Source organism: Phyllobates terribilis, unplaced genomic scaffold (genome assembly GCF_046119375.1).
Source record: "Phyllobates terribilis strain yellow unplaced genomic scaffold, ASM4611937v1 Scaffold_1__5_contigs__length_1240528914, whole genome shotgun sequence".
NCBI classification, from domain to species: Eukaryota; Metazoa; Chordata; class Amphibia; order Anura; family Dendrobatidae; genus Phyllobates; species Phyllobates terribilis.
Genome location: NW_027362761.1, coordinates 594,817,276 through 594,843,706, shown reverse-complemented (window position 1 = coordinate 594,843,706; position 26,431 = coordinate 594,817,276). Strand labels below are relative to the sequence as shown.

The 26,431-nt window shown below is 48.3% G+C and overlaps 1 protein-coding gene across 1 annotated transcript in view; it reads left to right on the top strand.

Annotated features, from left to right (window-relative positions):
* Positions 1-26,431, top strand: part of LOC141272081 (uncharacterized) — a 98,981-nt gene that overhangs the window by 28,424 nt on the left and 44,126 nt on the right. Inside the window, exons 2-5 of the mRNA XM_073682391.1 lie at positions 8,483-8,620; positions 8,742-9,123; positions 9,204-9,268; positions 9,483-9,585. Coding sequence (XP_073538492.1) covers positions 8,516-8,620; positions 8,742-9,123; positions 9,204-9,268; positions 9,483-9,585 — 655 coding nt within the window. The 5' untranslated portion in view covers positions 8,483-8,515. The remainder of the gene's footprint in view (positions 1-8,482; positions 8,621-8,741; positions 9,124-9,203; positions 9,269-9,482; positions 9,586-26,431) is intronic.

Sequence of the window (26,431 nt, the reverse complement as noted above, 5' to 3'; positions counted from 1 at the left end):
TGGCGCATCCATAAGATGTACCAAATCTGGCGCTTAGCCTCCGCTTTTACCACTGCCATGTAGCGGTGGCGAGTGGGTTAATAGGGGTTGGGGTTCATGTCAGCCTTGTATTGTCGTCTGATATGAAGCCTAGGTTAGTAATGGAGCGGCGTCTATAAGATGCCCCCATTACTTATTCTATAGTAAATTGGAGAAATAAAAACACGACCAGAAAAAAAGTCCTGCATTTGAAATAAAAAGCACACACAAATTTATTTGATTCTTAATTAACAAAGCAAAAAAAAACATATCCCTCACCTCTCTGACGCGAAGACTCTCCAGATTGTCCCACGGCGATCCGGGTCACCTCAAGGACAGTCACATCAGCAGGCTATACACTGACACAGGAGTGAAATTACTCTTGTGTCAGTGTACAGGCTGGGCTGCTGGCAGAGATTTCACACACGTTCATCAGCTGATGAACTGGTGTGACCTCATAGCACTACTGCGGAAATTCCCACGCAGCAGTACAGCCATAAGTGAGGGCACACGAGTTCATGATGAAGTCGTCTGACCTCAATCACCTCAGCTCAGGCAGTACACTGAATGGAGCGATCGCGCTCTTGTCAGTGTATCGCTGGCTGCTGAATAGAGTGGTCACATTTCACAATGTGGCCGTTCTATTCATGAGATCGTCATGGACTAACGCGGACAGGTGAGGATGTGGTTGGTTTATTTTACCTTTATTGCAGGTGATCATGGGCTTTGGGGACTAGGTGTAAGGTGAGTATATGGTGTTTTTTTATTTTTTGCAGGGGATGAGAACATTGGGGACAAGGTGCAGGTGAATATAATGTGTTTTTTTTTTTATTTGAATTTTTTTTATTAATTTTAACTTTTTTTTTTTACTTTCAGCACAGGCACCAGCGGATGAGAGACTACTGCTCCTATCCAGCGGTGTCTGTGCTCCCTATTTCCTACAACAGCAGGCGCCGGCTGATGGTGGTAGTAGCCCCATCAACCAGCGCATATGACCTGTGGTGAGCTATTTACCGCGGGTCACTGTCACAGCTGAGGGATCATGCTGACACCTGTCAGCATGGTCCCACAGCACTCTGACCGCGGTAACTCTATTACCGCTGATCAGAGCCTGTGTTTCCTATGCTGTCACGCACGTGACAGTGCGGGAAACACCCAAACCCAAACAGTAACACGGACTTCCTGAGGAAGTCCGTGTTCGGGTTGCTTGCCGGAACAGTAGATGTTCGGTACAGACCCTTAACTTTAGTGTTCGGGTTTGCCCATCACTACCTGGGAGGGTTCATTTTACTCTCCCACACAGACCGAAATAGGGGCAAGTCTATTCCCAGCACAGTCCCGTAAGGAAGGGTTTTTACTACCCCAACCACGTGTTTAACTTCTTCACACGGTGTGGAAAAGGTAACCTTTACTTTCAGATACTTCAGTTCACCATGTATACAGACGACACAAACTTTTCCCCCAGGGGGTTCTAACCCAGAGATCAGTAACCCATGGACGAGTTTCACTAGGCTCTCCGAGCCCAAGAGAGCCTCTGCCCGGTGTCAGTTGACACGCACCTGGCACAGATGTGGTTCACCCGATGGGTCCGCAGTGTATTCGGCCTGGGCATACATTGATAGCCGGCAAGAAAACCTGCAATCCATGGGTTCAGTCGTTAGGCTGCAGTTGGCAGCCACATGTCCTGGCCCTTGGCACTGCCAGCATCGGATAGTGGAAGAACAGCTAGTCCATGAGACCAGTTTAGGGGGAACTGGTCTCCTGCCACCCTCACCCCGGTGTACCCCCTCAGTACGGGATCGGTCCTGACTGACCTCAGCAACGGGTTGTGTCCCTTTCCCAGACTCTTTTGCTTGCAAGGGCCAGCGTGCTAGCCGCAAAGGGGCAGAGTCTCTTATGAAGTCATGAGTGACCGTGTACCACTCAATCAGGCTAACTACCTGGTCTAGAGGTCCCTGGTCCCCTTGACCCTCCCAAAGCTGTATAGCTGCTGGCAGGGTTGCCACAAGACGGTCGACCACCACCCTCTCTACCATCTGGGATGGAGTCAAGGTCTCAGGCTGGAGCCATCTTTTGACTAGCTGCAGCAAGTCATACGCCTGAAACCTGGCGTGTCGGGGCTTCAGTAAGGTCCATTGAAACACACGTTGGCTTTACTGATATGTAATAACCCCCAGTCGGGCAAGGATCTCACCTTTCAGCTTCCCATAGTCCTGGGCATCCTCCCATCTGTGGTCAAAGTAGGCTTTCTTGGCGTCTCCCATCAGGAATGGGGCCACTACTTCAGCCCACTGGGAATTTGGCAAGTTCTCCCGACCCGTGGTGCGTTCATAGATGGTGAGGATGGCTTCCATGTCGTCCTCCAGACTTCACTTCCTCCATGTTGACCGGACTTTGAACAGGGCCTCATGACGAACTGGGGTCGACGGTGGGGACGTTTCTCGCAGAGCCGCAATCTGTTGCACAATCAGGTTGTTAGTGCACAACTGCTGGAACTGCTCCTGCTGTTGCCGCTGAGTGAGGACAAGTTGCCTTAGCAGTTATGCCATTTTGTCAGCTGGCTTGAGTTGTAGCGTTGTCGGCTTAATCACCGACATGCAGCTTTCGGAGTATGACTCAATTCACACTGCCTGCATTCTCTACCATATGTAGTGCAGCGGTATTCACACAGTGCGGTAATAAGGCAGTGACCCAGGAAAGTTCAACTTAAATGTCTTTATTTTCCAAAACTCAAAAATTAAAGGCAAACGGTATCCTCCAGATCACAGCCAAGTCGTCAAAACAGTCCGCTTCCAAACCCGTTGCAGTGGATGACAGCACCACCGTGTCACTTGGGTTGCATCAGGTACATTGCATTGCAGAGCTTCCAACTCTGCTGCTAGCATTCCCAACACTGACACACTCAAACCTTTGCTGCAGGTTTAAATGAAGAATTGTGGCCATGAGCCACTTATAAGACCTGGGCTGGAGTAAGTGATGCGCCCCACTACTATTCTGTAGATCACTCCAAAAATAAAAGCCCATGTCGGGTTTTCTTCAATCCAACTTGGTCAAATATATTGACCAAGTCCAAACTTACTTTTATGTTGGACTGCAACCACAGCTATATCTGTGACTGCAATGCACTCCAGCGGATTCAATAATCCTCTATGCGCATCCTGGGGGATACATACCGTCCTTCGCATATGATCCCCCTCACTGTCTCGGAGTGTAAAAAAATCCCAGTGTATTCATACAACACGTTTGAGAGTAGATTCTACTCCTTTTTCAGACATATGCTTGAGGAAGGAATAGAATCTACTCCGAAATGCGCTGCATGAATAAACTGGGAGTTTTTTACACTTAGCGCCTGGAATCACCTTTGTCAGCGGCAGCGCCCCGGATCCACCGCACTCTCTTCTCTTTCACTTATTATGTCCTTAATCTATTTGGTGTGAGCACAACTGCCGAAGCAGCAGCCATATTGGAATCCATCTAACTTTTCCACAGAAATGTGCCTCACACAACCTGCCCAGATGAGCGACCAACCCTCTGACTTATCTCCACTTGCATGTAGCCGCAGTGTCGGACTGGGGTGCCAAGGGCCAACCAGTAACCAACTCCAGGGCCCCACTTTTTGGCTACATGCAAATGTGACATTATCCTCAATTACAAATTTATATAACAATGAACTTGGTAGATTATTAAATGAATAAGATGCTTCCTTTGTCTGTACATAGTGATTTAAGTACAGTGGGGAAAATAAGTATTTGATACACTGCCGATTTTGCAAGTTTTCCCACCTTCAAAGAATGGAGAGGTCTGTAATTTTTATCGTAGGTCATTTCAACTGTGAAAGACAGAGTCTAACAATAAAAAACAGAAAATCATATTGTATGATTTTTAAATATTTAAATTGCATTTTATTGCATGAAATAACTATTTGATCACCTACCAACCAGTAAGCATTCTGGCTCTCACAGACCTATTAGTTTTTCTTTAAGAAGCCCTCCTACTCTGCACTCATTACCTGTATTAATTGCACTTCTTTGAACTCGTTACCTGTATAAAAAACACCTTTCCACACACTCAATCAATCACACTCCAACCTCTCCACCATGGCCAAGACCAAAGAGCTGTCTAAGGACACCAGAGACAAAATTGTAGACGTGGCTGGGTTGGGCTACAGGACAATAGGCAATAGGCCCACATGATTTACAGTTGCATGCGTCCAGAAGCACGAGCTGGGCATAACGTACTGATCACTACAATGGCAATTTGCAATTTTAACACAGCAGCATCCACTGCTGCTTGTTTCTGGAAAACACCCATGTAGTTAAAATCCTCACCACACCTGCAGATAAATTCCCAAAGGGGTGTAATTTCCAAAATGGGGTCACTTGAAGGGGGATTCTGCTCTTCTAGCACTTAGGAGCTGTGTATTTGGAGTATACATTCTATTCTAGGAAAATCTGCGCTCCAAGAGGCAAATAGCGCTCCGTCCCTCCCGAGTCTCACCATGTGGTTAAGCAGTATTGTACAACCACATATGGGGTATTTCTACATTCAGCAAAAATTCTAGAAAAAAAGAGGATCAGAGTTTGAATAGCATAAAATTGTAATTTTTATTAGAGTATAAATATACATAATACATAACACTCATTTATCATAGAATAAATGGACGAAAAAAGTGAAGTGTGCCAGGCAGCTGCAGAGCATAAGGGTGAGTCAGCCAGGGGAAGGTAATCTGCTAAAATGGTCCTTAAGACTAAGTAAGCTGGGGCCATAATCCACAAGGTAAAGGTGCACATAATGCCATAACTAAATTCAATAAGTCCCAAAATCTTACCAGAGTACAGGTGAAACACAACCGGAGTGCTGCAGATAATGGTGGTGAAAAAAGAAAGCCTCGACAAATTTGTGTGACAAATTTTGTTGTCATTTTTACCCATTTCCCAGTGTGAAAATGTAAAATCTGGGGCTAAGACAAAACTTTGATGGTAAAAATTGAATTATTCTTTCTTTACCGCCTAAAATTCTGTGAGGCACATATGATGTCAACATGCTCACTGCACCCCTAGATGAATTCATTTAGAGGTGTAAAATGGGGTCTTTTATGGGAGGTTCTGCTGTTCTGGCACCTTATGGACTCTGCTAATGTGACTTGGCACCGTCAAACCAGCCCAGCAAAATATGAACTCCAATATGGCGCTTCTTCCCTTCTGAGCTTTGCACTGTGCCTCAAAAGTAGTTTTCGACCACATATGGGTTATCTGTGTGTTCAGTAGAAATTGCACAACAGATTTTGGGGTCCACTTTCTCCTGTTACCCTTGTGAAAATAATTTTATTTTGTCTAAAATAACATTTTTGTGGAAAAAATTTAATTTTTTTTATTTTCACAAGTCAACGTTATAATTTTCTGTGAAGCACCTGGGGGTTCAAGGTGCTCACCACACATCTAGATAAATTCATTAGGGGTCTAATTTCCAAAAAGGGGCACTTATTGGACATTTCCACTGTTTAGGCACATCAGGGGCTCTGCAAACAGGGCATGACGTCCACAGACCATGCTATCAAAGTCTACATTCCAAAGCGTCACTCCTTCCCTTCCGAGCCCTGAGGTGCGCCCAAACAGTAGTTTTCTCTCACATATGTTGTATCAGCCTACTCAGGATTAATTGCACAACAACTTTTGGGGTCCAATTTCTCCTGTTACCCTAGTGAAAATAAAAAAGATCATTTTTATGGAGAAAAAGTGATTTTTTGTATTTTCATGGCTGTACTTTCTAAGCATTTGTGAAGCACTTGGGGGTTCAAAGTGGTCACCACACATCTAGATAAGTTCTAAGGGGTCTATTTTCCAAAATGGGGTCACTTATGGGGGTTTTGCACTGTTTAGGCACATCACGGGCTCTCCAAACACACGCAAGTTTTGCGTTGAAAAAGTTAAACAGTCCTTCTTCCCTTCCGAGCACTGCTGTGCACCCAAACAGTGGTTTTCCCCATATATGCAGTATCTGCATGTTCAGAAGAAATAGCACAAGTAATTTTGAGGTCCATTTTTTTCCTGTTACCCTTGCAAAAATAAAAAAAAATTGGGTCTAGAGTAACATTTTTGTGAAAAAAAGTTAAATGTTCATTGTTTTCTTCCACATTCCAAAAATTCCTGTGGAGCACCTGAAGGGTTAATAAACTTCTTGAATGTGGTTTTGAGCACCTTGAGGGGTGTAGTTTTTAGAATGGTGTCATCTTTGGGTATTTAGGGTCATATAGACCCCTCAAAGTCAAATGTGTTATGGTCACTAAAAAAATTGTTTTGTAAATTTGTTGGAAAAATTAGAAATCGCTGGTCAACTTTTAACCTTTATAACTTCATAACAAAAAAAAAATTGGCTCCAAAATTGTTCTGATATAAAGTAGACATGTGAGAAATGTTTTTATTAACTATTTTGTGTGACATATCTCTCTGATTTAAGGGCATAAAAATTCAAAGCTTGAAAATTGCTAAATTTTCGCCAGATTTCTGATTTTTCACTAATAAACGCAAGTCATATCAAATAATTATTACCACTATTATGAAGTACAATATGTCACAAAAAAGAGTCTCAGAATCAGGGGGATCCGTTGAAGCATTCCAGAGTAATTACCTCATAAAATGACAGTGGTCAGAATTTTATAAATTGGCCTGGTTATTAACGTGCAAACAGCCTTCGGGGGTAAAGGGGTTAAGTATAATTTTTTTAACGTTTTTATGTATGTCACATGACCATTGTTGCCATTGATGGTATTTCGCAGTACATACTGATATCAGCACTCCACCCAGTCCCAGTAATTGGCTGCAGCCATCATGTGCAGATGTAACCTACTGACATAACATTAATGTAACATCCCTGGTGGCGTGCTTGCATAGTGCACCACCTCCCACTATGCAAGATCGCAATCTTACCCTTCAGGCCAGTCTGCAAACCTTGCTCCTGTTCATACTGTGTGCATGCTTCTGGTCTGACTGCTTTGGGCGGTGGCCCGGTTACTTCCTGTTTCTTATAGCTGCTGTGGGCACACTCCTAATGCTTCCCCAGCCTATTGCTGTGAGTCATTGGATATTTAAACCCACTCCACCCTGAAGGGTGGACTACACTAACTTTCAGTGTGCTCTTTTGACTCTGAAGTTGCCAGGTCCAGTTCTACCTCTTGTCTGTTTCCGCCATTCTGGGGGCTGCATTCCCAGACTTGTTACCTGTGACTTCTTGTCTGTTTCCGCCATTTCTGGGGGCTGCATTCCCAGACCTGTTACCTGTGACTTCTTGTCTGTTTCCGCCATCTCTGGGGGCTGTATCTCGTTGCAGTGTCAGTCCCTGTCTGAACTGTCTCCTAGCCTGTTACCTGTTTGTCTCTATGTCCGTACCTTCCCTTTTCCTGCAGTGTCTGAACCTGCACCTAACTCCAACTCGTTGTCTCTGTACTTCTGTCTGTGAGTTTAGAGTCCACTCACTACTTCATTGTAAGTACCTTGTGTGTATCTGGTTCTGCTTGTCCCTTCCAGTCTGTTCCATGTGAACAGAGCCCTGTCCTCTCGGCCCTGTCCACCGCACCTGCGGTTTCGCCCTGCTCTGCTTGCTCACCGCTCCGGCGGTTCCTCTCTGGTCTGCCTTGTCCACCGCTCCAGCGGTTCCTCTCTGGTCAGCCTTGTCCACTGCTCCAGCGGTTCCTCTCTGGTCAGCCTTGTCCACTGCTCCGGCGGTTCCTCTCTGGTCTGCCTTGTCCACCGCTTCGGCGGTTCCTCTCTGCTCTGCCTTGTTCACCGCACCTGCGGTTTCGCTCTGCTTGCTCACCGCACCAGCGGTTCTGCCTTGCCCACCGCTCCGGCGGTTCCTCTCTGCTCTGCTTTGTCCGCCGCTCCGGCGGTTTTGCTCTGCTATGCCTTGGCCACCGCACCTGCGGTTTCGCTCTGCTCTGCTTGTCTACAGCATCTGCGGTTCTGTTCCTGAATCCCAGTCTGTACTAGACCCTATCCAGCCTGCGCTCCAACCTGCTAGTACCTCCCTGTCCGCACTCCAGTCGTGCCTGCCAGTACCTCCCTGTCTGCACTCCAGCCGTGCTTGCCAGTACCCCCCTGTCTGCACTCCAGCCGTGCTTGCCAGTACTGCCCTGTCTGCATACCAGCCGTGCTTACCAATACCCACCTGTCTGTAAGCCAGCCTAACCTGCCTGTTCCTGCATTCACCGGTGTGGGTCAACAGCCGTGTCCGGGGTCTGACGTAGGAGTAGAACCTGGTCCCTCTGCTCGGTTCCTCCCTGGTGCACGGAGTCGACTGAACCGCCGTGCGACCTTGGTCGGATCGGGTTGATACTTAGTTACGCCCCCCCAGGCGCTCCCCGGTTCATGGCACAGTGGGATCACTAATCATGCACACGCCAGTCAGTCCGGGCGTGTGCATAGCAATTAATATAATTTTTATATCGTCTCGTCTAATTTCTATTTAGGTTCCTTCAAAAAAGGAATAAATTCTATATGAAATGACTTTCCCGACTGACTCGTCAAGGATGAATAAGGACAGAGACCAGATGGGGGAGAAGATATTAAACCTCGCTGTAGAGATAATATTCCATCTTACCGGAGAGGTGAGAGCTTCTGATGTCATCACATGACATCATTATCTATGGGAATAACATATGATATGATCAGAGAGGAGATGGACTCTGGAAATGTCTGTAGTGATATTATTAATGTCTCCACACTCAGGATTACACAGTAGTGAAGAAGACCTCTAGTGATTGCTGTCAGGCCTCTGTGTCTGGAGGACGAGGAGGAACCCTGAGCCCAATCCCGGGGCCTCCACCTCACCCCCGGATACATGAGGACATCAATGACCAGAAGATCCTAGAACTCACCCACAAGATGATTGAGTTGCTGACTGGAGAGGTGACACTGCTGGGACATTATACAGGACAGCACTGGAGGATTCTGGGTGATGACGGTATCATTGTATGTGTGTGTCAGGTTTCTATAAGGTGTCAGGATGTCACCGTCTATTTCTCCATGGAGGAGTGGGAGTATCTAGAAGGACACGAGGATCGGTACAAGGAGGTGATGATGGAGGAGCTCCGGCCCCGCACATCACCAGGTAATAACAGGACTAAATCCACGCGGCCTTTAATTCTCTGTATGTAATAATGATGTCAGTCCTGTCTGTGTCTCCTGCAGGTCTCTCCAGTAAGAGGACAACCCCAGAGAGATGTCCCTCTCCTCCTCCTGCACAGGACCATCAGGTAGATGGAGATCTCCCCTATGATGTGTAGCCGGCTGTGACCTCCTTGTGTTCAGTCTTGTCTTCTCCTCCAGTATTAGATGTTTTATACTTGTGTAATGAGAGTGGTGGAGACGGCAGGATCACAGCTGACCACAGACATGTCCGGATCTTCTCACCATCATTCCCGGTGACTTCTCCAATCATCGGGGACTTTAACAATATTTGTTTTGCAGCTTTTGGATCCGGATAAAGATCTAAACAATATTAATGCTCCAGAGAGAAATGTGAGGGGCGATCAGCGGTGTAAAGAGGAGACTCCTACAGATAACCGCCCAGGTGAGGAGCTTTAGATGAATATTCACTGTTCAGCCACAATCTGAATTGATAATAATGTGATCCTGTTATATGTGATGTCACAGGTCGTGCATTTATAATATGTGTCAGGAAAATATTGAGAAATATTGGACATATTCTTTCTTCCCCTGAAGCCCCTCTCACCTCTCCCTTATCTACCTTTTGTCACAAGGCAAGAGCTAGCAATCAACCATTTGTCAGTACAAGAGCTGTCCCCATGTAAATCTCAGCACAAAAACCCAATTAACACACACATGAGTAAGGCCTTGTAAACAAATGCTGGCAAGAGTGGTGCCACCAACCTACTTAAAATGCGAGTAGATTTTCCCTGGCAAAGGCAAGAGACAATTAGATGCAGGCTTGCGATAAATCTACAGATGCCTGTTGAAATTTCATTTTCAGGACTTCAAAGAGAGTTTAACAAAAGCCCCCAGACTCTTCGAAGCCTAAACGAAATATGGAATAACTAAAGTTCCATACATACGATAATGGTGGGACCCATATTTTTAGTGGCAGGGTCAGCTGAGGACCAATTTGCTTATTTTTCCAGAGCTGTAAGCCACTCCAGGGAGCTGTGGCGCAAAAGTACCAAATAATGAATCACAGCTATATCATGCGTGGTCTCTAAGGAAAGGTAAAATCATAATAGGAAATATGGTACCACTTTTGGGCTTCTGGGATCGACCAGCGATAAGTTATCCCAAAAAACAGATATCTTAATAAAATGTGAGGGATGGAGCCCATCCCATGTTATGTCATCCCAGGGGGTGTGTGGGCCGGTCTCTCCCTTCGGCATAAAAAGAATCCACTGAGGATGGATCATCATTCTTTGCCAGGGGGTTATAGGTACTATATCCAACAGAGCCCCTCTTCCAGCTATACTGATTCATCCCTGCGATCTCTATAGTAAGTTTCTTCTGTAATCCTGTTTACTTTATGTAACTGACTATTCTGTATTGAATTGTCCCCTTTTGTAAAATCTTGCATATTTTTCATAACACTGCCTCCCTTTTGGATTAAATATAAAATTTCATAGTCCTGTTTCTTTTGCTCTGTAATCATTCCCTCCCCCGAAGCCATACGCTACCAGAACGCAGGCGTCCGATCAGGCCTGTATTATATTTCAAACTCGGCCAGTGGTGGCAGCGACTAATATTAATAATTGGGCTATCGTGAAGCTGACAGTGACCTACGGGGGCGTAGACACATATTCCATGCGTTGGAATCTGGAGGTGTGATGCCATACGCTCACTGGTCACTTGCCAATACCTAAGTAGTGAGTAGTCTGGATCGTGTGCTCGCGAATCGCTAACGAAATCCTGACACAGTGATGGCGAGATATTGTGTGATCTTCCCGGTGTCGTCGCTTTAAGACCCTGACAATATGGATGATAATATACAGCTGGAGATGAATTATACTCATGTGAGCGGCCGATTTCTTCATCATCTGATGTCAGTTCTGATGAAGAAAAGTATTTGCCTAATTTGTGACTCAGTAACCATTAGCTCCAATTAATCTCATGTCCGTGTTTGGTGATAGAATACAGAAAATGGAGACATCCCCCCAAATAACCCCGACTGACAGACTGGCTCCGGCCATAGTTATTGGGAGTGGAGATAACTCTGATCTTAGTCTTTACCCCTAAGATACTGCGTTTTAGTAATAACCATGGGCACCAGGTGGTTAGGTAATGGAGGAGACTTTCTCTGACACCCTTGAGTCCCATGAATGCAAATAATTAATGTTTTTCGTTTCAAAAAATGAATGTGCACACTGATAAAAAACAGTTAAAACCTTTTTATTTTTACAAAACTTGGATTTGCTTTGTGAAAGAAAAAAAAAGACACCTATATAGTGTAACCCAGATAATAAAAATGTATACATTATTTTGACAGTTCCTTTTCCAAAAAATAAATAAGTTACTCATTGTGAAGACCTGGGGTCTTCCGTGGGCATAACACTACTCAGACAATGCAGGGTGATGGTAAAACAGCGTGGCAATACTTTCAGCAGCAGAAGGGAAGGAAGGGAGACACAGATCCATTTCTAGTGGGTAGGCGGAGCCCCACAGGATAGTTCACCTCAGATTAGAAAAAGTGACGACCGGCCCCTCCAGCTTAGGCTCCTCCTACTCCCATGTTCTTCAGTTTTAAATTTGAGGTCGCAGAGGATAGTCGCTGCCTTTGCAGCTCCTCAGAAGAATTTTTTATTTTACATTCCCGGAGACCTGGACTCCCCGTGGTCTAGAGGTCTCAGGGGGTCTCGGCGCTGCTGGGACCCCTGACTCTCCCCTGGCGGATCTGCGTACCCCCTAAGGAGGTCCCCACAGAAGCCTGCCGGCCCCGGGGGATACAGGGCGCTCCCTGGCAGAGACACCACTTCTTGGGGTCCCTGCGCTCTCCGCCGTGAGGGGGAGCAAAGGGCCACGGCGCCACACATCCCTGGGGGTCCCTGTGGCGCTCAGCTGGGTAAGTGCTCATCAGTTCTGAGTGCTGTAGCGGCTGCTGCGGCAGCTGCTCTTACTGTACATGTGGTGACTTCAGTTGTGTCCGTTACAGGATATCACCGCTGCATACGGTGTTTGGAGAGGTCTCTGCTAGCAGGGGAGCAGGGACGGGGAAGCGCGGGCTCCGTTAGTGTTTGAACGGCGGGGGGGCGTGGCTTCGCGCTTCTCTGCTCCTGTCACTTATCCTCAGACAAAAAGCGCTCGCTGGAGCTGATCCAGCCCCTTCTTCTTCTCCCGGGTCCTTCGGCCGGCGTTCATTACCATGTGCAGCGCCTCCTTTTCCCTGCTCCCCGCTCCCTACACCTCCCCTGAGAAGAGCAGTCATCGTGGCCAGCTGGTGAGTCACTTCTGCTTTTTAAGGCAGAAGGTTCCGTTTGCTCACTATTGCAGCGCAGAGCACCTTACTGCTGGCCTGTTAAGGCAGACAGGGTGTGCTATATCCGGCGCTGCTATCTCCCTGCTGAGGAGGCTCTGGGACTCGCACACCTCTGTTCCTTTAAGGCAAAGGGGTATTGTGTGGTCAGCAGCATTAACCCCTTCTGAGGGGTCTGGCCTCATCAAGGCAGTTAACCTGTTCTGGAGTGCATGCTTCTGGGATCAGAGTGCGCATCTCCCTAGTCTGTTAGGTTAACTTTTGCTCCGCAGGCAGCTGGGATAGCTCTCTCCCTCTGGAGGAGCTTTAACCCTTCAGTGCTTGGTGATTTATTTGCGAGGAACAGGCTGTGTTAGCAGGATCACACTTCCTCGGTTACTGTACCCATTGTAAGGGGTTATTACCTCCTTATCCGCGACGCTCGCAACTGTGTGGGGGCATGTCGGATCAGGGACCAGGGGGCGCGGACCTCTCTCCTGGTCCGCTTCAGGATTGGTCACGCCTATCCGATACGCCGGGGTCTTCAGCGTCAGGTTCGACTCTGGTCGGGGGTCTCAGTGATGTTAAAGTGGAGGCGCTCGCTCGCTCCATTGACAGTCTGTCTGACCTCCTGGGTCATTGGGTATCAGCTAAGTCCCAAACGACGTCATGAGGCAAGAAGCGCCACAGGCCTGTGGTGGCGCCGTCTCCTCCGCGCAGTGCGTCGGAGGTTTCGGAATCACCGACAGACTCTGATGGTGAGATTTCCGATTCTGATGAAGAGGATCGGCAGGGTTGCTCCGCTTCGCTTTCGGGCCGCGTGGACGCTTTTATTGGGGCTATGCGGGAAGCGTTACAGCTGTCTAAAGAGGTGACGAGGCGCCCTGGCAAGTCGGCCCGGCTGTATCAGGAGTCGCGTTGGGCTCGTTCGACGCTGCCGGCGCACGATGAACTTAATGAGGAGGTGGAGAAAGAACGCCTGTGTCCGGACAAACGCTTCCAGGGGATGCGGTTTTTTGATGCCCTGTACCCCTGCTCCTCGGAGACGATCGCTAATTGGGTCCCCTCGCCTGAAGTGGACGTGCCATTGTCTCAGCTGAGCAAATCCTCTTTGCTTCCTGTTAAAGGGAAGGCGAGTCTACAGGACCCGCTGGACAGAAGGACGGAGTTAGCGGCGAAGTCTATCTATGAGGCCGCGGGTCATGGATTCCGAGCGGCCTTGGGGGCCATGTGGGCTGGTGAGGCTTCTCTGCGGTGGTTGGATCAGCTGCGGACTGCGTGGCAAGATGGGACTCCGCTGTCTCAGGTGGAAAGGCTCTTCCAGCTGTTGGAAGAGGCGGCCCGATATGGCAGGGACGCAGTGCTGGATACTACTTCGGTTCTGTCCAGGGCTCAATCCTCGGCCGTCACAGTCAGAAGAGCACTGTGGCTTAAACAGTGGACTGGAGACGCGGTATCCAAACAAGGTTTGTTGAGTCTGGCATACAAGGGCGGTCAGCTTTTTGGTTCGGACCTCAAGGAGCTGATTGCTAAGGCCAAGGCCAAGGATTCGGCTTTGCTGCAGCGGAAAGCAGCGGCTTCTACGTCTGGCAAGTCAAGTGCCGGTAGTGGTCGTCAGCCCTTTCGGCCCAGGGGATGGTTCGGTCAGCCCTCTTGGAGATGGGAAAGAAGACCACCCAGAAATCCCGTACACCCTGGAAACAACATTTCTGTCAGGACAAACGGGAGGTTGACAAAAAGCCCGCTAAGGCGGACTGACGCCAGGTACCCTCTCGAGGGCTCTCGGGTGGGAGGTCATCTGCTTTAGTTCGGGTCGATTTGGGCGGCCCACGTTTCGGACGCCTGGGTGACGCGGGTTATGTCGGCAGGCTATTTCATAGAGTTTCATTCTCGACCCCGGGACAGGTTTCGTCAGTCTCGCATCCCATCCGAGCCCAAGCTGGCTGCCGCACTGCTGCGGGAGGTCGACTCTCTTCTGCAGCAGGGTGTGGTGGTTCCGGTTCCGCCGGAGGACCGGGGAAGGGGGTTTTACTCCAACCTTTTTGTGGTCCCCCGAAAAGGAGGACAGGTTTCGCCCCATTCTGGACCTCAAAGAATTGAATGTTCATGTCCGGACCCGGAAATTCCGTATGGAGTCTCTTCGCTCTGTCGTGGCGGCCCTGTCGCAGTACAATTTCTTGGTGTCAATCGACATCCGCGACGCCTATTTGCATGTCCCTATCGGCAGGGCTCACCAGCGCTTCCTGCGTTTCACCATAGGTCAGGCCCATTACCAGTTTGTGGCCCTACCATTCGGGTTGGCCTCGGCGCCCAGGGATTTTACAAAAATTCTGGCGCCACTCATGGCGCTCCTTCGAAGGCAAGGAGTTACGATTTTCCTCTACCTGGACGACCTTGTTAATTGTGTCGCCCACAGCGGAGGAGGCGGTGACAGCTCGCGATCTCTCCCTTCAGCACCTGGAGGACTTCGGGTGGCTGGTCAATTGGAAGAAGTCGTCATTGGAGCCGTCGCAGTCAATTCTGTTCTTGGGGATGCATTTCGACACGGTACGGGCAGTGGTGTCCCTGCCTCCGCACAAACAAGCGAACCTTCGTCACCATGTCCAGGATATGAGGTCGGCGATGGCGATGTCCCTTCGGAAGTGTATGCGCCTTCTGGGTCTGATGGTGGCGGCAATGGAGGCGGTACCGTTTGCACACTTTCATTCCCAGGGTCTCCAAAATCGTATTCTGACCTGTTGGGATCGATCGCCGGCTTCGCTAGATCGCTGTGTCAGTATCTCCCGCAGGGTGCGAGAGTCTCTTGGATGGTGGTTACGTCCGGAGGCTTTATCCCTGGGGAAATCCTTCCTCCTCCCACGGTGGTCGGTCATTACCACCGATGCCAGCCTGACTGGCTGGGGGTGGGGTTTGGAACGATCTCTGGGTTCAGGGGGTCTGGTCGTCAGAGGAGTCGTCTCTGCCGATCAACATCCTGGAGTTGAGAGCGATTTTTCTCTGCCTCCGACATTGGACAGTCCCCTTGAGCGGTCTGCCGGTCCGGATTCAGACGGACAATGCGACAGCGGTCGCGTATATCAACCATCAGGGCGGGACGAGGAGTTCCAGACTCATGATGGAGGTCTCGCGGATCCTGGTATGGGCCGAGTCCAGGGTTCCAGCCATCTCCGCGATTCACATCCTAGGAGTGCTGAATATCACGGCGGACTTCCTCAGTCGCGAGCAGGTGGATCCCGGAGAATGGAGTCTTCATCCGGATGTTTTTGCACTGCTGTGCTCCCGTTGGGGGACTCCCCAGGTGGACTTGATGGCATCCAGGCTGAACGCCAGGATTCCGACGTTCATGTCCAGGTACAGGGACCCAGAGGCTGTGGCGGAAGATGCTCTAGTGGCCCCGTGGGACCAGTTCAAGCTGATCTACGTGTTTCCGCCGGTATCCTTACTTCCTCTGGTGATCCGGCGGATCAAACTCGAACGAATTCCGGCAATTTTGGTGGCGCCGGATTGGCCGCGGAGGACGTGGTATTCAACGCTGGTGTCTCTTCTGGCGACGCCTCCGTTTCCACTGCCTCTTCGCCCGGACCTGTTAACACAAGGGCCCATTCGTCATCCGGACCTGAAGTCGCTTCGTTTGACGGCGTGGCTCTTGAGACCGAAATATTGACCCGTCGTGGGTTTTCGGCCGAGGTCATTGCCACCTTGCGGGCGGCCAGAGGTCCGGCTACGACTAGGATTTATCACAAAACTTGAGAGGCCTTCTATTCATGGTGTTCTGGATAGTCAAGGAACCCGAGGGTTTTTTCCATTCCCAGCTTCTTGACTTTTCTGCAATGCGGTTTGGCCAAGGGTCTGGCGGTTGGTACCTTACGGGGTCAGGTATCTGCACTATCCGTGCTTTTTCGGAAGGCTATTGCCTCGCGCAGGGATGTGCGCTCGTTTTTCGCGGGGTTGCACGTCAGTTTCCCCTCGGAGGGCGTTTGTAGCTCCTTGGCGGCTCAATCTAGTCTTGGAGGCTCTTCAGCATGGGCCGTTTGAGCCTATGGATTCAGCTACGCTTTACTTGCTTTCTTGGAAGGTGGCCTTCCTGGTGGCGGTCACCTCCTTGAGAAGGGTTTCTGAGTTGGCGGCACTGTCTTGCTCGTCTCCTTTTCTGGAGTTCCACCCGGATCGCGTGGTGCTTCGTACCCGTGGCGATTTTCTGCCTAAGGTGGTGTTGCATTTCCACGTCAATCAGGACATCGTGTTGCCCTCCCTCTGTCCGAATCCGAAAAGTCCAAAGGAGCGAGCCTTGCACTTGTTGGATTAGGTGCGGGCTTTGAAGTTCTATCTTTCAATCACGCAAGGGTTTCGGAAGTCGGACTCTCTTTTTGTGATTCCTGCTGGTCGTCGGCGTGGTCAGCTGGCTTCCAAGGACACTATAGCTCGGTGGATACGTTCGGCTATCCTGGAGGCGTACCGGCTCAAGGGCGAGCCTTGTCCGGTTAAGGTTCGAGCTCATTCCACGAGAGCTGTTGGTTCATCGTGGGCTTTTCATCAGGGAGCCTCGGCAGCTCAGCTCTGCCGGGCGGCTACCTGGCGCTCCGTTCACACTTTTACTAAATTTTATAAAGTGGACGTGAGTGTTTCCGCCGATGCGGCCTTGGGACGCAGGGTCCTGCAGGCGGCGGTGGTTTAGGTTATCTCTTTATCTAGTTTTTGGCGCTTGTTGCGCGCTTGACTATGTTGTTGGGGTGTTGGCGATTCTGCCACTGTTTCCCACCCTTGAGTTCTGGACTGCTTTGGGACGTCCCACTAGTAATGGATCTGTGTCTCCCTTCCTTCCCTTCTGCTGCTGAAAGACGGATTTTGGTAAGACCTTACCTGTAAAATCCTTTTCAGCGAAGGAAGGAAGGGAGACACAGCACCCTCCCATGGCAGAAGTGCATTATTGTTTTTCTAGATGCGGAGCGACTCCTCTCTGATGGCGGTCATCTGGGCGGGGGTCGGCGCGCTAGGACTCTGTTCCAGCATTGCCAGCTCATCGCAGTTGTCAGGTCCAGTGAGTAGTGCCTGGGACTGTGTGTTTTTTCTGTTCTATGCATAACCTGTTCTCTCTCATTTCTGAATTTTCGGAAGGGGTTGTGTTGTTCCGCTGGTGTTGTCTGCTCTTCCTTAGCTTGTGTACGGACTGAAGAACATGGGAGTAGGAGGAGTCTAAGCTGGAGGGGCCGGTCGTCACTTTTTTCTAATCTGAGGTGAACTATCCTATGGGGCTCCGTCTACCCACTAGTAATGGATCTGTGTCTCCCTTCCTTCCTTCGCTGAAAAGGATTTTACAGGTAAGGTCTTACCAAAATCCGTCTTTATTGACCCACAAAACCGACAATAAACAAACAGAACAGTTCCAGCAAATACCAAAGATGATACAACATTACACAGTTTCACCCTTCCTTCTCCGCCTGCCTGGGATAGAATGGCTGCGACTTTGGAGACTTCCAGGGCCAACTACCTTAACCAGTGGCCCCCCGCCTCTGGCGGGCACCCACAGAGAGGAGGTAGCGGCAAGCTTAGTGTCACGAAAACACACTTGGGTAGACCTTGCAGCCCTCTGGCGCCCCCTTATCCTGCTGGTCAAACTCGGTATTGACCGAGGATAAGCACGGGCGCAGCTGCTCTAATTTCTGTTGACTATTGTGGCACGTAATGTGACAGGACGTATATATACCACCAGTTCCTTCCAGGAACGTATATATACCTCCGTCCAGCCACCCTCAAACCACAATATCACATAAATAATGGTTTACTGCCACCACCGATCGCTTAACAGGTGGATCGGGTACCAGTTAGGTAACGTGAATTAGCGGGTGAGGAACGTGTTTGCTCGACATAGGACAAGAAGGACGAAGCTGGTAAATAATAATGATTTACTCCCAAAAGGGGGCAGTGTTTACAAAAGATATACAAGATATTATAAAAGAGACAATTTACATATATGCATAAAACAGTTATTAAAATAAAAGGGGTAAATAATAGCAAAACTTGAGCCACGAGGTGATGGTCTCAGATTCTGGGGGGGGACGGATCCCCAGAAATTAGGTGTGATTCCTCCACGCAGCGAGGATTGCATGCGTCTAACGTTCCGGGGTAAGAATGAAGTAAAATGGCCGTTTTGGTTTTTAGTAAGGGGCCAAAAACCTAACAGACACCCATGTTGTTTACCTCACACGGGGGCTCGGTTTTGTGAACCCACCCAGCTGCATAAGACATAAAAATCCTTCAGATTTCATATCTTGGTATGGGGGGGGTCCCACATCCAAGATGGAGACATCATGTTTGCCGTCACCAATATTCATGAAGATGGATATCAAATATGATATCTCTATGACGCTCAGAACCCATTTCCCGGGTTTAATCGACATTAAACATTTGTACAGTTAGACAATAGGATATTGGAGGGAATTTCCAGTTTACACCAGTATGCTTGCTCTGGCTGAGGTTTTATGGCGGTAATAAAAATTCCTTGTTTGGGGAAAGCAAGAGTGAGTTCTATGTAGGACCCTTCTAAATGAGCAGGGGGTGGAGATTTAAGACAACTCTCATTTTTAAAACTAGGACAAAAATACATTTTGCCTGACACTTAGGAAGCTAACAGTCCTTCGAGGTACAAGGTCTGGAGAGTCTAGAGTCCCCACCGGGCCTCTCCGAGAGTTACCATGGGGCCAGGCGACCGGTGAGTTCCTCCTGGCAACTCCAAATGTCTCCATGGGTTCTAGGCGACCGGTGGGTCCCTCCTAGAAACCCCAAATCAACATATCCATGGGACCAGGTGACTTCTTTGTCCTCTCCTGGTCTCCCCAAAAGTATCCATGGGCTGTCTGATGGTTAATGGAGCAGTTCCGAATCTTTCCAGTCAGGGCCAACTGTAACATCAGCGCCTCTGCCTCCTGCCAGGCAGAGACGCCGTCCCCCTTACCGCCGCGGTCCTGCTCCGGCGTCTTCCGGCCTCCCTGCTGCTGCTGGTGCACGCAGCTTCCCTGGCACTGTTCTTAGGGTGCGCGCGCTCACTCCCTCTTAAAGGGGCCGCACACGCCGTCCTAAAAAGTCCCCGGCCAATGGCCGGAGGACTTTCTCTATGAAAGGCACGTCCTCCAATATGGAGGTGCCCGTGCAAGGTTGTTGCTCTGTTATACTTACTTCGCTTCAGCCCTCAGGTCCTCTGCAAGTCAGTCCTGTCCTCCAGTCTGTTCTCCAGTCCGCTAGTCTAACTACTATCAAGCCCTACAGTCCAGTCCGTCAGTGTGTCTATGGGCTCAGCCCGCCCACTTACCTGGAAACACCTGCCTGTTACCTGCCGTGCCCGCCAGCCTGCTTACTTGGAAGCCCTTGCCTGTTACCTGCCGTGCCCGCCTGCCTGTTTACCTGAAAGCACCTGCCAGTTACCTGTTTTGCCCATCATCTTGCCTACCCGGAGCACCCGTCTGGCTATCAGCCGAATCAACCTGCTTGTCTACCCTGACCACCCGTCAGCCTGCCTGCCGTGCTCATCCGCTGTACCGGGCAGTTCCTGCCTTCTGACCCGTGGGAGTCACCTGCTCTCATACAAGTGGCACCTGGTCCCTCTGCTCGGTCCCTCCCTGGTTCACGGAGTCGACTGAGTCGCCGTGCGACCTTGGTCAGGCCGAGTAGATACTTAGTCACGCCCCTCTGGTCCCTCCTTGCACCGCAGCACAGAGGTTCCACCACCCGGATCCGTAACAGTGACACCTTTAGACTAGAATCATGTAGAATACAAATCTGTGTCTGTTTGGTTTAAACCATGCAATCCATCTGCTGTCTTGAAGGATGTCTCTCATTCTTTCTGAATCTCTGTCTCAAGACTCACTGCTACAAAAAATACATGTACTATCTGCTTATCTAGGCTGAGCCCACTCAAAGCTAAGTGTGCATTAGTGGAGGTATCTTTCTCAGCTTGACCTCATCACCTGGGTCTACATGTCAGACTCCCTGTGGTGAAGGCCCCACGGGATCTTCTTTCAACACTTTCACAATGAACCTAGACGATTTTTGAAAAATAGCTATAGGCTGCTTAGATAGTAATGAGATTAGTGGAATGCTGGACACTTTACAAGTTAAATTAGTGTACATAAACTGATGAGCAAGCAGAACATTAGTAAAACACAGCCAGCAATCTCTAATTAAACACAATAATGTATTTCTCTTGGATTACCAAATCTAATCGTCTGGATAATTAAGATTTTACTCTGTATCGTCACACTTATCTATAGCTGCCCCCAAAAGGGTTAAATCAGAAATTATGAATCATCCGGAATAAGAATAATCTGACAATACGGCCTCTTGGAACTAAGTATTTTCTTTCCATAAAATTTGGAATTTTTGTGGAAAAGTTGTAAAACCGATAATAAACTAATAATATCTGTATATATTTGACATTGCTGTAATCATAAGGACCCAATGTTACTTGGATTTAATAGTAAAAAAAACACAATTCCGCCATTATTTTTTGAGTGTTGTTGTTATGTAAAATAACCTGGTGCCAGGATTCTCCGCTCAGTGTGAATGCGGTGACACCAAACTTTGATTTTTTTCACCATTATTTGTGCCTCATAACTTTTTTATCTTTCCATCGATGGAGATGTGTTGAGGTGAGCTGTGGTGTACAGTACAGACCAAAAGTTTGGACACACCTTCTCATTTAAAGATTTTTCTGTATTTTCTTGACTATGGAAATTGTACATTCACACTGAAGGCATCAAACTATGAAATAACACTTTGATGACTGCTTTGCACACTCTTGGCATTCTCTTGATGAGCTTCAAGAGATAGTCACCGGAAATGGTCTTCCAACAATCTTGAAGGAGTTCCCAGAGATACTTAGCACTTGTTGGCCCTTTTGCCTTCACTCTGCAGTCCAGCTCACCCCAAACCATCTCGATTGGGTTCAGGTCTGGTGACTGTGGAGGCCAGGTCATCTGGCGTAGCACCCCATCACTGTCGTCCTTGGTCAAATAGCCCTTACACAGCCTGGAGGTGTGTTTGGTGTCATTGTCTTGTTGAAAAATAAATGATGGTCCAACAAAATGCAAACCGGATGGAATAGCATGCCACTGCAAGATGCTGTGGTAGCCATGCTGGTTCAGTATGCCGTCAATTTTGAATAAATCCCCAACAGTGTCACCAGCAAAGCACCATCACACCTCCTCCATGCTTCACGGTAGGAACCAGGCTGGTAGAGTCCATCCGTTCACCTTTTCTGCGTCACACAAAGACACGGTGGTTGGAACCAAAGATCTCAAATTTGGACTCATCAGAACAAAGCACAGATATCCACTGGTCTAATGTCCATTCCTTGTGTTCTTTAGCCCAAACCAGTCTCTTCTGCTTGTTGCCTGTCCTTAGCAGTGGTTTCCTAGCAGCTATTTAACCATGAAGGCCGGCTGCACAAAGTCTCCTCTTATCAGTTGTTGAAGAGATGTGTCTGCTGCTAGAACTCTGTGTGGCATTGACCTGGTCTCTAATCTGAGCTGCTGTTAACCTGCGATTTCTGAGGCTGGTGACTCGGATAAACTTATCCTCAGAAGCAGAGGTGACTCTTGGTCTTCCTTTCCTGGGGCGGTCCTCATGTGAGCCAGTTTCTTTGTAGTGCTTGATGGTTTTTGTATGACGCCCCCCCTGAGCTCAGACTTGTAAAAGAGGGACAAAGTCTTTCACCCGGAGCCGGGTCAATGTAGGGTGGTAGTGTGATGTGTCGTCGTGGCCGTGACCCGGTCCGTGCCCAGGGTTGTCACATAAAAAGATGGGCTTATTTGAGTGGTAAAGTTCGACTACGCCACCTGTGGTTTCTGGTGAAGGCCACCAGCGCTGCTGCAGTCCTCTGAGACCGGTGTTATGGCAGCCGTGTTGGTATCGCTCCCCACAGGTGGAGCTGGGCCTCAGGGCAGAGACCGGATGTACTGTGTGGAGGTATGGTGGGTGCAGTGCCGCTCAATAAAGAAAAACTGAGGCAGTAGGTGAAGTCTTCCAAACCTTTACTCACTTTATGTGCACTTCAGCCGCAAAGCTTCTCTCTGCTACACGCGGCGCACTGCGGCCACCAGGAAGGGGTTCAGCACTCTCCAGGTGGATCAAGAGCATCTATCAAGACCCCGTCAGTGTGTTCCTCTCCTTCCTCTCTTCTCCCGCTTTAAGTGTCCCTCCTGGGATCCACTAAGCCCCCAGGCTTCTCTAACAGTGACGTGAAGTACAAAGTCAGATATCGGGGGCCGGTCACTCCTTTTGCGGCAGGAATCCCTCTGACTAGGCCAGAGTGAAGAATACAGGTGGCGACTCCGCTCCATCCGTATCCCCCTGGGATCCTTTCGCCTGTGGAGCCTCTCTCCTCAGCTCCCCTCCAAGGCCTTCTTAGTTCAGGACCTTGACTAGGACAGAGTGCTCTAGTTATCTCTGCCTGCTCCTCGCCTCAAGGCCGGAGAACGAGGACCGTGACTCTTCAGCCAGCTTCAGACACTTGCTGGGCCCCAGCTGAAGACCTCACAATCAAAGGACCTTGAACTTAAGATGGCTGGCTATTTTATATGAATGCTATGTGCTTCCTGCAAGTGTTTCCTCCACCCTCACCCACTACATGGTTCCCCCTCACTTTTGGTTCCCCCCATCTCCACTATCCCGGCCCGGGGCAGCACCCTGGTGCTATCTGGTCCCCTACAGGACTGGAGTGGTGTAGTGTTAGGTGTGAAGGTGGGGTCCTGTGTGATGCTCCATCCTTACCTGAAGGAGTCGATACCATACCTCTTTATGAGGTGCAGTACCCCTGTGGCGACTGAACCCTTCAGGGGCGCCACATTTGCAACTGCACTGGGGGACACTTTCAAAGTTTTCCCAATTTTTCGGACTGACTGACCTTCATTTCTTAAAGTAATGATGGCCACTCATTTTTCTTTACTTAGCTGCTTTTTTCTTGCCATAATACAACAGTCTATTCAGTAGGACTATCAGCTGTGTATCCACCTGACTTCTGCACAACACAACTGATGGTCCAAACCACATTTTGTAAGGCAAGAAATCCCACTTATTAAACCTGACAGGGCACACCTGTGAAGTGAAAACCATTTCCGGTGACTACCTCTTGAAGCTCATCAAGAGAATGCCAAGAGTGTGCAAAGCAGTCATCAAAGCAAAAAGGTGGCAACTTTGAAGAACCTAGAATATAAGACATATTTTCAGTTGTTTCACACTTTTTGTTAAGTATATAATTCCACATGTGTTAATTCATAGTTTTGATGCCTTCAGTGTGAATGTACAATTTTCATAGTCATGAAAATCCAGAAAAATCTTTAAATGAGAAAGTGTGTCCAAACTTTTGGTCGGTACTGTATATCTATATATATCTATATATATCTATATATATATATATATATATAGATATCCATATATATTTATGTAGTGAGAGAGACACATATATAGATATATAACATAAGTGTATGTATGTATATATTTACATTTGTTTAATTAATTTAACTATTATTATTATTCACTTTTTAGTCTTGTGTTTTCGGTGTTTATTTGCAGCTTGTAAACGCTTCAGAAACGCATTTCATACCTTTTCCCTTGACTTCCTATGACATTCTGCAAGTTCTGTGCACATGGTCCGGATTTTTTCTGCGCAGATTTTACTTGCAGAAAAAATACGGACATGACCAATTCCGGTGCGTTTCTGCATGCGTATTTGCCTATACAATGCATTGGAAAAACGCATGCAAAAGCGCATCAAATACTCATCAAAAGCACATGTAATAAACGCATGCGTTTTTCTGCCAAGGAGGTGCAGAAATGCTCAGGAAAGTTTCTGCATCGTGGGCACTAAGCCTTACTAGTTTAGTTTAAAGGGAATCTGTCATTAGGCCTTTCCCACCTGATCAGCAGTGCAGCTTATCACAGGGGTCAGTGTTAAATAATACTTCTTTCTGTATTATTTTTCTCTATCGAGGACTTCTCAAAGTATCAATATCAAGATTTTCTTATAAAAAAAATGTATCGATTTATTTTTGGATTGTCCATTAAAAAGAATTATTGCAAAAGGTACATACAATAATTAGATAGTAATAGAGTGATTGTCCATTTGTCCATAATTAGCTTAATAATTGAAATTCACCCATCTTTTCCTGGGATCCAGCACATGTGTCCGGGTAAAGAACGTGTATCCTTGGGCCTACATCAGCTGCTGGTTTACACACAGACCCTTGTCCTGTGGAATGGCAAGAGACCCCCCCCCCCTGTCTCTAACATGGGCTTTTATAGGCCCTGTTATTTTGTATATGGTAGTGAACTAAAAATACACACACAAATAGCGCATGTCATCTAGACACCCTTAGCACAAGGCTGATGCAATCTTACAGAATTCAGAATAAAATTGTTACACGAGTCCGGATGGTGGAACCTCTGTGCTGCGGTGCAAGGAGGGACCCAGAGGGGCGTAACTAGGTATCAACTCGAAGCGACCAAGGTCGTACGGCGGCTCAATCGACTCCGTGACCAGGGAGGGTCCGAGCAGAGGGACCAGGTGCTACTCTGGGGATGACCTTGTAAGGGAGCAGGTGACTCCCACAGTACAGATAGTAGGGACTGACCGGTATTGCAGAGGGGCGCAGCAGGCAGGCTGACGAGTGATCCGGGTAGATGGACCGGCAGACAAGGCAGGTAACAAGCAGGAACCTCCAGGTAGGTAGGCAGATAACAAGCAGAAGCCTCCAGGTGGGCTGTCAGGTAGGCACGGCAAGTGCTGGCAGGAGTCTCCAGGTAGGCTGTCAGGTGGTCACGGCAAGTGACGGCAGGAGTCTCTAGGTAGGCTGGCAGGTGGTCACGGCAAGTGACTGTTAGAACCCTCCTGTTAGTTCTTTTTCTATTTTGTTGGTCACATGACTTTTTGTCTATATAATCCAGCTCCGCCCTCCTGGCCTTGCTGGACTCCAGTGTTACATTTACTCTTAAGCTAGCCAGGTGCCTTGTACCTTACTCTGTAGTTTGCTTGGTCTTTTGAGCACTAGTACTTTTTGTTTGTTTGTCTTTGCTCTGCTACAATTTCTGCTAGGAGGTGTCCAACTATATCCCAGTCCTTAGTTCTTGTAGGGATCCCTCCCTTATATCTATAGGTCTGCGTTCAGACTAGCCGAGGACTTAGGCGGGTCTGTTCACAAGAAACAGGTCCCCCGCTGCATCGTAGGGAATCAGCTTAGTCCTATTGTAGGGACAGTTTTCCTATCTTTCCTTAGTGCTTGTAGCAGTTCATAACAGTAAGTCCAGCCCAAAAATTAAACTCTCTAAGGAAAGAAATCCTGATTTCAGCATGGTGTCGGTTCAGGAGTTGGCTCAACGCCTGCAGGGACTGTCTTTGGAGGTGGCCGAGCTCCAGCAACACGTGAGTAGCTGTCCTGGAGCGCATTTTGTCGAACCGAAGGTAGGACTGCCAGATTTTTTTTATGGTAAACAGCAAGATTTTTTTTCCTTTAAAAACGCTTGTTTATTATATTTTCGTTTAAGACCCAGATCCTCGGGGAATGAATCACAGCGCATTGGGTTTATAATGTCACTTTTGCGCAAAGAACCACAGGGATGGGCCTTTTCTCTATAACCTAATGATCCGTGTTTTAGATCTGTGGAAGATTTTTTTTCTGCTATGGGGTTGTATGATGATCCTGATCGAGTCTCATCTGCTGAAACTGAATTAAGACGTTTGAAGCAGGGATCAGGTGATGTGGAAAATTATTGTACATACTTCAGAAGATGGTCGGCTGAAGTGGAATGGAATGACTCGGCATTAAAATGTCTGTTTCTTGCTGGTCTAGGTGAAAGGGTTAAGGATCTGCTGATTGCCTTCCCAAAACCTGGAACCTTGCAGGAGGCAATGCAATTAGCTATACGTGTGGACAGGAGGATTAATGAAGAGAAATCTACTGCTATGGCAGCTCCTAGTTTT